This window comes from Micromys minutus (genome assembly GCF_963924665.1).
Source record: "Micromys minutus genome assembly, chromosome: 20".
Lineage (NCBI taxonomy): Eukaryota > Metazoa > Chordata > Mammalia > Rodentia > Muridae > Micromys > Micromys minutus.
The window spans coordinates 20,304,368-20,317,011 of record NC_137955.1 but is presented as its reverse complement, the minus strand read 5'-3'; the positions used below and the strand labels follow the sequence as shown (position 1 = coordinate 20,317,011).

Below are 12,644 nucleotides of genomic sequence, written 5' to 3'. Positions count from 1 at the left end.
ACATTAACTCCTACAGTAACTCTTTTGTAACAGTAACTAGAGTGTGAATTGCCCAGTAAAAGGTGCCTGTTAGACATACTCTCTTCTGCGTGTTCTTTCTCCCTTTGTTCTGCCGGTTCACATGTTAGGATGTCTTCCCAGTCTTTGTTTCTTTTCTAACTCCATTGCCTCAAACATACCATTCCCATTAATGCTTTATAGTTTCTTATTTATTGAGTTCTTATACTAATACCTCCTTTTAGTTGTCTGGGATCATAAACATATTAGATCAGAGCAGTACTCTGTAATAGTGTTTTTTGTTCACCTGGATTTAAGGGCAGTAAAAGGCTACTCCAAGGCCGGATGCAGTAGTTCTTGACTTTGATCTTGGCACTTGGGAAGCAGAGACAGAGGCAGGCAGATCTCTGTGTTTGAGGCCAACCTGGTCTATATAGTGTGTGCTAAGCAAGCCTAAGGCTTGACGACAGTAAAAACAAAGATAAAGAAACAAAACTTACTCCGAGCCAGGCATAGCAGCACACACTTGTAACCTCAGCAATTGGGAGGCTGAAGTTGGGAGATGATGAGTTTTATGTGCAGGTGGGGCTTCATAGGGACTTCAAGGCCAGCTCGTACCTATGAAGGTCCTAATTCAGAAAGAAGTTCAGTTATGAAAGCACAAGGTGCAGGGTGGTTGGATGGCTCGAAAAGAACAAAGGAAAATAAACGGCACGGTTCCCACTCTTCATTTAGCTGTTAACATTTCATATTCTAAATCCGAATCTGCATCCATACCCTTTTTAACGTATTGTGATAGTCTAGCATTTGATTTTTCTAACAAGTATGTTTTTAACATTTACACATTAGTACAACACAGAGCTCTACCATGATAGCTCCAAATCCACAGTGTGAGATGTTTTGAACAAATGGTTGCGGTGTTTCCTTTGTTAGGCTTTTACCAGTACAAGGGAACGGTCTGAAGGTGTGGGCTCTTGTTTTGTTGTTGCCTTTTGATCCTGATGAACTGATCTCTGAGGACCCCCATAGGCCGAGTTCTCATGTCAGTGTGTCCTGTCGCTCCTCACACTTCCCCCTGCAACTACAAAACAGGAAGCGACCAATCAAAAACAAGCCTGCCATAGTTTTAGGCACTTAAAGTAGATTCATCCTAAGTTTCTCTTATAGTTGACACCCCACTCCCCACGCCCACACCACTGATTTGTTGTGTGTGCTGGTTTATTATAAGAAACTTTTAAAGGAGTTGTGCTTAAGAGCTCAAGGTAGTTTAGAATAGAAACAAAAATGATGAAATGCTGTTCACTCAAGATTATTTTTGGTCTTGTGCCAAGTCATTTACGAACATGAGCCTGTTGAATTCCCACAGTAGTTTTGGAGGTGGAAAATAATTTCATTTTGTATAGGACATGTTTTAAGATGGGCACTTTTGTGTCTATGAAGCCTGATCCAGCAGGTATAGTCAAATGGACACAGTGTTTGGTTAACTCACCTTGAGTGTTTGTTAAGTGACAACAAAGGACTGTTTTGTTAATTTATTATTTTGGAGTCTTCTATGAACTGGTGACAGGGGCAGATGCTATTAAAGTCCATATGGTACCAGTATATTGGCCTTCTTTAGTGTTTATTGAAGCAAAATATGTAAGTCCAAACCAAAGCCGGGTGGTTTTGTTATGTGGGAGGAAATGGAATGCTCCCCAAGTGACTAACCAGCAATCTCTAAAATCAAAGTTTTGTTCTGACAATGAATTCCTTTGGGTATCCCCTGAGCCCAGTGCTGGGGTTACACAACAAGCCATATAATAAAAACCGAACAATGCTGACATTTTCCCTGACTTGCTTCATGCCACGCTATAGTAGGCAAGCTTCCTATGCGTCCGTGTGTCTCTGCTTGTGCTGGTACCTGGCCGACGTAGATCTTCCAAACTGGGAAAGCATGTTTTTTTCAGACAAGGAAAAACTCCTCATCTTTCTTTTCAAGCAGGGTTAGAGCACGATGAAGTAAGTCGAAAGCCAGGCCAAGTAGAATTTTATTTTATTTTATTTATTTTTTTTCTCTGTGATTGATTGATCAATATCTACAGAGCATCCAGACAAGAAACAGCACTAAATGGCTTTTATTGCTTCAGTTTCAGGAGGTTTTTTTTTTTTTTTTTTTTTTTTTTTTTTTTTTTTTTTTTTTTTTTATGACCTTTCTTTTGTCTTCCGACTAATTTCTTTCAGAGTAGCTGGAATTATGGGAGTTAATGATCTCTTTAATGTCTAACATAACTTTCATTATAGGACTTATTAGCTCAAAAGGAACAGTCTTGGACAGTGTGGCAACCTTTTTAAATTTTTTTTGTCTTGGAATCTGGGAACCCCTCAATCTGTGGATAAGTGGCCACAGGATAGTCTCATGAATTACACAAGGAAGGAAATAGAATAAGGGGGGGGGTGGGAAAAGGCACAAAGCTATAAATCCTAAACATTTGTTGTGAACACAATGTTGCAATAGCAAATTAAGAGATGAAAAGTAATGTAATTTTTAAGAGACCACTTGGAATTAGTATAATGGTGATATAATTTTGCTTATGTGTTTAACAAGCAGATTTTGATTGTTAAACCACTATTTTTTTTCTCCCCAAGTTCCATCCCAAGTGAGTGCACTTTAATTAAATGTCCTCAGAAATCCTTCCCTCCTCCCCTGTTCAGTTTTATAGGAGGGATAATGATTCTTCTCAAACCTGAGTTAGAATGATGATGCTTCTGTCCTCACACATAACCTCTGCACCACGTGCTTCTGGGCTCTGTTGGCTTTGCTGTAAAGTGAAGTGGACGCTTTATGTCCACTGGAGAAAAGTTCTTTGTAATGGGAACCTCAGCATCTACATTGTTTTGTACATATGCGCATGAGCTGTATGCATGTATGATATATGCACATAGGTGCATAGGTTGAGCACGGCCGATATGTATGGAGGGCAGAAATGGCTTTGGGAGTCTACCTTTCTCATTCTCTGACTTGATCCTTTGAGGTCGGGTTTCATGCTGAGACTGGAGTTCAATTCCCAGCACCCACCCAAGGTTGCAGTGTGTGCAACCATGCCTAGTTCTTGGGCGTGGGGTGGTGGTAACTGTGATCTAAACTCCTGTCTTCATGCTCAGCAGCCACTGTCAGCCACAGAGCCATCTCTCCCACCCTCCCAAAACAGGGTTTTCAAATTAATTCTTAATGACAAGAGTTTAGCAGAACACTTTTTTTTTTTTTTTTTTGAGAGTTAAATCTCAGAATCTTGTAATCCAAACTGGAAAAGATTCATAGATGTCAAAAGTTGAATGTTTGGGGAGTCCCAGTTATGACTGCTTCATGTGTTTTTTTTTTGTTTTTTGTTTGTTTTTTTAATTCAGAAGTTTTTAAACTTTCTGCCTGGCTGGGATTAGGATGTTAATTCAAAACATCAAAATTTCTCTTATCCTCTTACCCATCACCTTTGAAATTTATGTTATTTATTAAAGTATGGCTATTTCCCACATTCCTTCTCCCTCTTATTGCTGGGCCTCCCCAGATGTAAAAATCTCTCTGCAAAGTTGTCCCTGGCCATACAATTGTCATTGTATGGATGGCTCTGTTTTTTTCTGTTGAGATATTATTGAAGATTTCTGGATGCTCCTTTTTTTTTTTTTTTAAATAAAACTTTTAAAATAGAGTATTGTCTTTGAAAAAGTAGCAGATTGATAATTGTAAACTTTTAAGTGATATAGTGAATTTACAATAATAAAAAATAAGTTTTAAAGATTTTTAAAAAAAATTTTGTTTCTCCCCATAAAATACTCATCATATAAAACATTCTGATTCGTGAATAGTTACGTGTGCTGGCTAGTTTTATGTCAGCTTGATACAAGCAAGTGTCAATTTGAAAGAGGAAACCTTGATTGAGAAAATGCTCCCACCAGAGTGGTCTGTGGGCAAGCCTGTGGTCCTTTTTTCTTGATTGATGATTGATGTGGGAAGGGCCGGCTCACTGTAGGTGGTGCTACTGCTGGGCTGGTGGTCCTGGGTATCCCAAGAAAGCAGAATGAACAAGCTATGAGAAACAAGCTAGTAAACAACCTTCCTCCATGGCTCCTGCCTCCTTCCTACCTCGAATCCCCTCCATCCCTCAGTGATGAGCTGTGGTCTGGAAATGTAAGCAAAATAAACCCTTTCCTTCCCAAGTTGCTTTTGGTCATGGTGTTTTATCATAGCAACAGAAACCCCAACTAAAACAGCAAAGAATCTGAATTCTTAAAATGTGCTTGGTTCCTCAAAACATCTAGTCTCTCTTCCTTTTACCACATCCCCTCCAGCTACTCTTGAGAAAACTAGAACCCTTCCTGCCTGTCTTACACTCTAACTGGGACATTGTAAAGGCAGATTCCTGGATGATCATGTGTGAGCACACCAGGACTGAGATGTTTTTTCTGAGTTCTCTCCTGGGATTATCTTGCGAGTGCGAAGGGTGGGCACAGACTGAAAGAGTGCATCGTCTTGCCTACCCACCTCCTTGCAGGCAAGATGTTTTAGAACCCGTCTAAAATGATGAGCCTGTCTGCTTCTGCAACAATGAGGTAGAAGATTTTATGGAGCTATAGTAGATTTGGAAAGTGAGAGTGTCCGTATCCACATTTTCCTTTCTTGAATGCAGAAAGCTGTGTGGAGTTCTAGGTGAAATGTGTAATTACCATTTGGATTCCTTCTGGTTGTCTCTTGACAGCTTGGATACAGTAGAAGAATCTACTGGAGGGATATTTAAGGTCATTTCATGAGAATTTTTCTTCTTGCAAATCTCTCATTCTCTTTCACTCTGATGGAGTGAGAAGTTGGTTGTTCAGTATCTAGACAATAATAGTACACTCAAGATTTCATTAATTTCTATATTTTATAGCAATTTGCATAAACTGTTTTTGTTTTGTTTTGTTGAAAATATATCAGTGTGTAATTGATAGGGCTCTTAGATATCTCTATTATTTAGGTTTTGAAGTGATTTTAGGAACCACCCTTGGCTAAAATTCTTTAAGTAGTTAACACAAATTCCTTTACAATGATGTTGAATTTCATGTACATAAAATTTATGGTATTCTCAAAGAATTCCATGGATTGAACTCCCATAGGTGCTGATTTTGTTCTTTAGGCAATGAACCGCTCCCTGGCTAATGTAATCCTTGGAGGCTATGGTACAACTTCAACAGCTGGTGGAAAACCCATGGAAATTTCTGGCACACATACAGAAATCAACCTTGACAATGCAGTCGAGATGATCCGGGAAGCAAACAGCATTGTAATTACTCCAGGTAAAAACAAACAAACAAACAAACAAACAGAAGCAAAATCTAGAGAAACTAAACAATCTATCACTGCTTATGTTGATAGGAAACAGGTACATTGGAACCTTCTCATTGACGGTTTTGTTAGTTCTTTGAGAATTTCATACAGGTTTGGATCATATTCATCAACAGTCCTTCCAAGATCCATTGCTTCTCTAGTCACCCACCTTTGTTTTCTTCTTCTTAACTCATCAAGAGCATTTATGTCACCCAAGGGTTGGGTATGTGGTCTTCCATGGAGCATGGTTGGCCTACCAGGGGCTCCTCTCCAGCAGCTAACCATTGCCATGGCTAGGAGCAGGTTTCATGCCTGCCTCCCATCTCCATGTTGGGATTTGGTCTGGCTTGGACTTGCATGGGCTTTGGGAATGCTGTGACAACCACTGTGAGTTTGTATGAGCAGCTGCCCTGCTGTGCCCAGAGGGTAAAGTTTCCTTGTAGCCATCTATCACTTCTGACTCCTATGGACACTTTGTGCTTCTTCTACTATGATCTCTGGGCCTTGGGAAGAATGGCTGCCGTAACCATGTTCCATATTTAACTAGGCAATCTGCAGCCTCTTATCCCCGGTTCCTTGAGCAGTTGTGAGTCTCTCTGTTAGTGGCTGGGTAAGTAGAAGCTTCACAGATGAGGGCCGAGAGGTACATTGATCTCTGGGAATAAAAATATGTCTTTAGAAGTCAGTTTGATACTATGTTCATTTAGTAGCATCATGGTAGTAGGCTTTCCTCTATGGCCTATGGCCTGTCTAGCCGTAAGGACCTCTTTATTTTTGAAAACACTATAGAGACAGTAACCATGGAATGGCCATTGAGTAAGAATACTGGGTACTCTCAGGTCAATATTTTAAAATAACATAGTCTATCAATTGTCGTAGTGGATTCTAGCCATCGTTTTAAGCTTCTGTACACATGTTAAGCTATTATTGATTGTTAATTTTAAGGTATGTAAGATTAAATTAGGTATCGCATGTGGAAGTGTCTGTCTGACTCATCCTTTAGACCAGTAAATGTTCTTCTCTTTTCAAAAATCATTTGTTTAAGAGTTCATTAAGAATCTCTGTGGCTTTCTGTAATAGTCTCCATGGGTTGCGAAGTGAAGTTTCTGTGATGAGGGGTGAGGACTCCTGTCACCCATGGATACAAGGATAGACGTCTGGATGGTTGGTAGGGATGTGCAGGCTTAATGAGTGGTTTCCGAGAAAAAGACCATCTTGTAGTTGTAGCTTTGGCTGATTAATGTGGTGGACTGTAAAGAACTTGTCACAGGAGTCCCAATATGTCCCTTTTGTCCTTAATTTTGTCCCGAACAGCCTGTATAATACAGATGAAGTCATTTAATATCTCTTGGTCACAGCTCCTAATGTGTATGACTGAGTTTGATTTTTTCGTGTTTGTCACAGCATGTCAGATTAAGATCTTAAGTCTCCTGCCTTTCTAGGAGTTTTCCATGAAGAAAGAATACTAACTCGACATGTGGGCAATTTACTGGTTGAGAATATAGTTCAATAAAAATAAAAAAATTTGTAAGGCAAACTTGCTATTTTAATATGCACCTCAATATAGGCAGTATTACTCTTTAAGACAGTTGTAATGGTGGATTTTGGTTGTCACAGAGCTGAGACTACTGTTGCTAGTTAGTGTGTGGAAACAGACTGTAATGTCTGGGACATACCTGTATAGTGAATTGTCCTAGCGAAATGGCAATGGTGTGGCTTATAAGAAGCTATGCCTGTGTGTAAAGGTCTGAATGACAGACTGGACATGATATCTTTTGTTCAGGAGCTGTCTATCCCAGTTTAGAAATCAGATCGAGAGATAAATAATGCCAAGTGTACTCTGGCAGTGGCCAAACTGAACTGTGTAGACAATTTTTTTTCCTAAAGAGGAACCTAAGAAGGGTTGAAGGGGAGTTAGGGATCGTTTTGAGCCTTAGAGGATGGATGGTGTAGGTAGGAGAAGGCAGAAGTGATAGCAAAGAGTTGGCCTTTGGCAAGAAGAAGCAGAAGACTATTAGCAGATGTGAGTCAGCGTACAGGTTATATGGACACCCTGAGGTTAAGGGAGAAGGGAGTGGACAGACATTCTAGGTTAGACCTCTACAAACCCTAAGTGGAAAGGACCATTATTTATTTATTTAAATATGGCAGTAGAGTTGGGGGAGAAGGGTTTTTGGTTCTTTTTCTTTAGAGCCATTAGGTTTGGACAGTGATCATGCTATACTGGAGCTCACGGGGACTCGGCACAGTTGCTCGCGTCCTGGGGTGAGCTAAGTCAAGGAAAGGCAGGACAAACTGAAAGCCTCAGGGGAAGAGGCTATTTAGGGAGGAGAACAGAAGGAGAAAACATAATCAAGTATTAGAGGAAGAATAGTGACAAAGCCAGGAGCGATCCACGCAGGACTACAGTGGCATCAAAGACACATAACCAGAGCTGAAAAAACCATGGGCGTGGCAGGGACGAGTGTGGGCCCATGGGATGTAGGAGGTACACTCTGCAACACGAGACTTATCGGCAGATTAAGGAGGGCGTCATTAGATTTTGAGTTTCAAAAAGTCCAGACTATTTTACTTTCATTTAGACCGGCTAACTGCCTGTGTTGTCATAGAAGCATGGTTTGATCACGAAGGAGGTTATAATCCATAAGATGTCAAAGGTAAACCACACTTTTTGCATCCTTTATGTCCCCTCACAGGATATGGCCTCTGTGCAGCTAAAGCTCAGTACCCCATTGCCGATTTGGTGAAGATGCTTAAGGAACAAGGCAAAAAAGTCAGGTTAGTGGATTGTGTGTAAATGTTTGGGCATGAAGAGAAGGGAGTAGTGGGGGTCTTTAAGCAGTGACACTTAAGACAAGTGATCCTAGGGGAAGAGATGAAACTGTCAAGAAGCCTTCAAACTCTCAGCGCTGCTATTGCTGCTGCTTGCCTTTTGAGTGGTGGATGCTCTTGGGAGGGTGTTAAGCAGAGGAGTCGGGGACCATGTACACTTAGATTTTTCCTCATGGGACTCAAGGACCTATGGAAGAAGAGCTCAATGACTGTTGCTGTGCTATGTTTATGTTTTTCTCTTTCTCTCTGAGTCCCCACTAAGGGACATTGTTCCTTGGCATCTAGGAAAGGCAGTGAGCTCTCGAGGTCTTCCCTAATAGGAACATTGCTGTTCATTTTCTGGGTTCACTAGCAGTTGCATTGACTTACATAAGTGCTGAAAATCAAACTCAGATCCACATGCTTGTGCAGCTAGCACTTTGCCTACTACTGGGTTATCTCCTCAGCCCTTTAGACAATGAGCTTCAAGCCAACATCCACTCTTCTAATGCGGAACTGACTTTCTAAGCTGTCTTGTTAACCTCGGTTGGTCAGTGAGTAACAAGAGAGGCATGCCACATCCAGGACTCCTTCACTGAGGGTAACCAAAACATGAAGGCCGTCTTCCATGCTCAGCCCCTAAACACTCTCATGGTGATGGGAGGCGTTACTAATATATCCGACTTTTTTACATGTGGATTGAATAAAGACAGTCATTTCCTTTTTAGGAAAACCATACAAGGCTCTTTAACACATCCTTTTCACTGGTAGGCTTGCAAGTGCTTTGAAATGGAAGATACTGGCTAAGAAAGAAAGAGCAGCCAAACAAGTGATATAAAATAAGAATAAACAAAAAAAAAAAAAAAACAAAAACAAAAACAAAAGAGTCCTTCTTAAAACTTCAATAAAAACCTAAACTCATGACTTTTCTTATCTCCGATTTATTTAATAACACCACCAAATATGAAAATCCTCCACATCAGAACAACGTTGGTGCCTTCTACCATAAAACAGCATCTTGACACTTGGTGTACTGAAAAGCATAAACCATAGATGTTAGGCAGGGAGGAGCAGTGATAAAGGGTGGGAAGAAATAAAATTCAGCTGACACTAAGATCGTGTAAGTAACCTCTGACCTCATCGTCTATGCCTCCTTTAGAATCATAAGTGGATGGGATATTCAAAAGCAAGACTGACTCCGTATCCAGTTTGGCACAGACACTCTGACAAGTTCTAGGTCCACTGTTGGCTTTAGGTCCACTTTCTCATCTGCCCCAAGACAAAAGCATACGGCTGACATTTAAAAGGAATTATTAGTAGCAGACATTAACATCATGATGAACCACTTACATTCAGTGAGATGTTCTGAGCCTCTTATTTACGCTACCAAGTCAATGGTATGGTAGCACATGCTCGTAAGCCTGTCTCTGAGGAGGAAGAGACTAATGGATCCTGAGAGCTCAATGGCCAGCGAGCCGAGCCTAATTGGCAAACCCCATTACAGAAAGGTGGGTAGTTTCTTGACTTTTTGCCTATGTGCACATAGAAACACAGAAAAAACCACAGATATACACCCCCCCAGACAGTGACACACACACAGAGACATATGTACATACACACAGACGCACATACACACAGACACACACAGCACATACATAGAGAAACACAGAGAAAGAGAGATACACATAGACATACACATACATACAAACACAAATGAAAAAATCGTTGTGTATGCATTTCTGCATAGAAAGAGTAATAATACATCTAATTATACATCTATAAGGGGAACTATCCAGCTATATGTTATAGATTATCGAAGTGTTTTTATGAATATAATAGAAACCTTTTATATTTGTAAGAATACCACATGGAGTTGAAACCACTCATTAAAAATAATTATCAAATCTGTTTATAACTCCTCATGGAGAATCAGAATAAAACCATTACTTAGTCTGGTTTCACTACTTGTGAGTTACGGATACTGGCTTATGTTCCTCTGCCTTTCATTTTCAAGATGGCCTTATGTATGATGTACCGTAGTCTTCAGTATTGTGTGTTGAATTATCAGCCAGCACAGGCTCTGTGACATGGCATCTTAGATTGTTCAGTTGAATGAGATGGAAAGGAACTGTTCTAAACAGGATGACAGTTGTCTGCCAGACTTTCCCAGTTTCGTTTCTGTGTGGGTTTTCTTTACTAAGAAATCAGGTAATCTCTGATTTTGCCTTATGCGTGCGCATCATCTTTCTATAGGGGAAATACAAATTTTTATTGACCAAGTACACAGACACATAGCGAACACACAGGCACACACACACACACACACAGCTGTAGTTTTCTTGTTTTGTTTTGTTTTTGGTTTAGATTTTTTTTATAAAGAGGCACATGTCTGGACAAGAGGTGGCTGCGTGGTTACCTCGTTTTTTTAATGAAATAAATCTGTATTTACAGTTCGTGGTAATTTCGCCCTTTCATCACCCCGTGGAGCTTCCATGGTGCTCATTGAGTGCAGCTGCTGGGCCCGTGGCTTTAGTAGGTCTTTGTATTTCAGGACCCCGGCATGCCTAGCATCCAGATGTAGTGACACATCCCCACACTTCTCCCATGGAAACGTGCCAATATGGACATACGATTGTCATCAATTAGTTACGCCCGAGGGGTGCCAAGAGAAATCACATCTGTCATACAGTCTGTCTGGCTTTCATAGCCCATGATTGACTTAGAGACACTACTGTTTTCCTTCCCTTTGGCCACAGTCATAACATGCTCTCAAAGGCTTGAGGTTATAACAAAGCATGTGGCATTTCATGACAAGAACTCATTTTGGGTCGCCAATGTCATGAAAATGTAGTGCTTAAGATGTCATTTGATTCTCAGTTGTTGAGTCAGTCAGCTTACAAAACTAATGCTGGTTTTTGAACGCTTTAAAGATAAAAACCTTAGCAGATAATAGCACAGATATTTCTTTCTTCTTTCCATCCCAAACTTTGAGTTGGTTGTAGGTCAGTCTTTTCAATATTGGACAGGAATAGCATCTCTTAGAAAGTTGTATTATTTTTCTCATTTGTAATTAATAGCCACTTGATTTCCATTCTCTAAAGTGTTATCACTTACATTATAGCAGAAGCCCTTTTGAATTTTCGGAAACACTTTCTGACTTCTTTGATTGACTAATTGATATTGTGTGTTATTTTTAAGTTAAATCTAATTTTATTTGTCTGCATGTATGTTTAAGCACTAGATGCATGTCTGGTGCCTGTAAAGGTCAGAAGAGGGCATCAGTTATTCTTGGAGTGGAGTTACAGATGGTTGAGAATTGAACCCTGGTCCTCTGGAAGAGCAGCAACTATTAACAGCTATCCAGTAGCTTTTTATTTGCTAGGTATTAATAATACAAAACTATAGAAGCCCAATTCACAGTCTCATAGTTATGAAGGAAAAGACCACCTGTAAATAAGAGTGAATTCCATTTAATGTGTCACTGTAAGGTAAGCGGATCCAGGAGAATAAAGCAGGATACTGCTCAGGGAACATTTTCAATTATCTGTACAAATAATATAAACTGTTTGCAGGCTTAACAAACTTTAAGATGAAATACTTTGCATCTCTAACTAGATTCAAATAGGGAGTGTTCAGGTTTCTATAATATGTCATGTTTAGGGCACAGAAAGAACTATACCATATGCAGATTTGTGATGTTATAAAGGTACATGCTTCTGAAGGGAATGTAAAGAGGGCCAGGTAAATGATATAGTAGGGAATTTGAATAGCATTATCTGGCAGTCTAATGATTGTTTTATAGCAATTTTTTCTTAGGAATATGACTATTCACATTGATGATCAATCACTGAACAAATGTACTTTGCTCCAGGTGCTATTCTAGGTCCTGGGGATAGATCAGTGAATAAAATATCCAAGTTCTTAGTGCTGATCTTAGCTACTGTTCTATTGATGTGACAAACTATCATGACCAAGACGACTCTTATCAAAGTGTGTTGAATCAGGGGAGCTGTTTAGTTTCAGAGGGCTAGCCCATGAGCATCATTGAAGCAGACGGACATGGTAGTGGGGCACCTTGCATCCTCATCCATAGGCAGCAGGCACAGAGAAAGAGAGGAGGAGGGGGAAAGGGAGAGGGAGAAAGAAGGAGGGAGAAGGGGGAGGGGAAGAGAGAGACAGATAGGCAGACAGACAGACAGGCATACAGACAGAGAGACAGAAAGAGAGAGACTGAGGTTGGACTTGGTATAGGCTTTTGAAAACATCAAAGCCCACCCCCAGTGAAGAAGACCACACCTACTCCAGCAAGACCACACCTCTTCTCAAATGGTTCCACTACCAGTAGTCTAAGCTTTCAAACATATGAGCCTATGGGTTTCAAACAGATGACCCACAGTGCTACAGGGTTTACATTTACTTGAGAAGTTAGGTAGTAGGATTTTAGGATTCAATTCTGAAATGGAGGACATTTCCTCTTCCTTTTCCCCCCATAAATTTA

General features: G+C 40.3%; 1 protein-coding gene across 2 annotated transcripts in view; it reads left to right on the top strand.

The window, feature by feature from the left end:
* NNT (nicotinamide nucleotide transhydrogenase) overlaps positions 1 to 12,644 on the top strand; it is a 90,393-nt gene that overhangs the window by 63,304 nt on the left and 14,445 nt on the right. For both annotated transcript variants that reach the window (XM_080933533.1, XM_080933532.1), the window contains exons 18-19: positions 5,145 to 5,304; positions 8,032 to 8,113. In XM_080933533.1, coding sequence (XP_080789659.1) covers positions 5,145 to 5,304; positions 8,032 to 8,113 — 242 coding nt within the window. The remainder of the gene's footprint in view (positions 1 to 5,144; positions 5,305 to 8,031; positions 8,114 to 12,644) is intronic.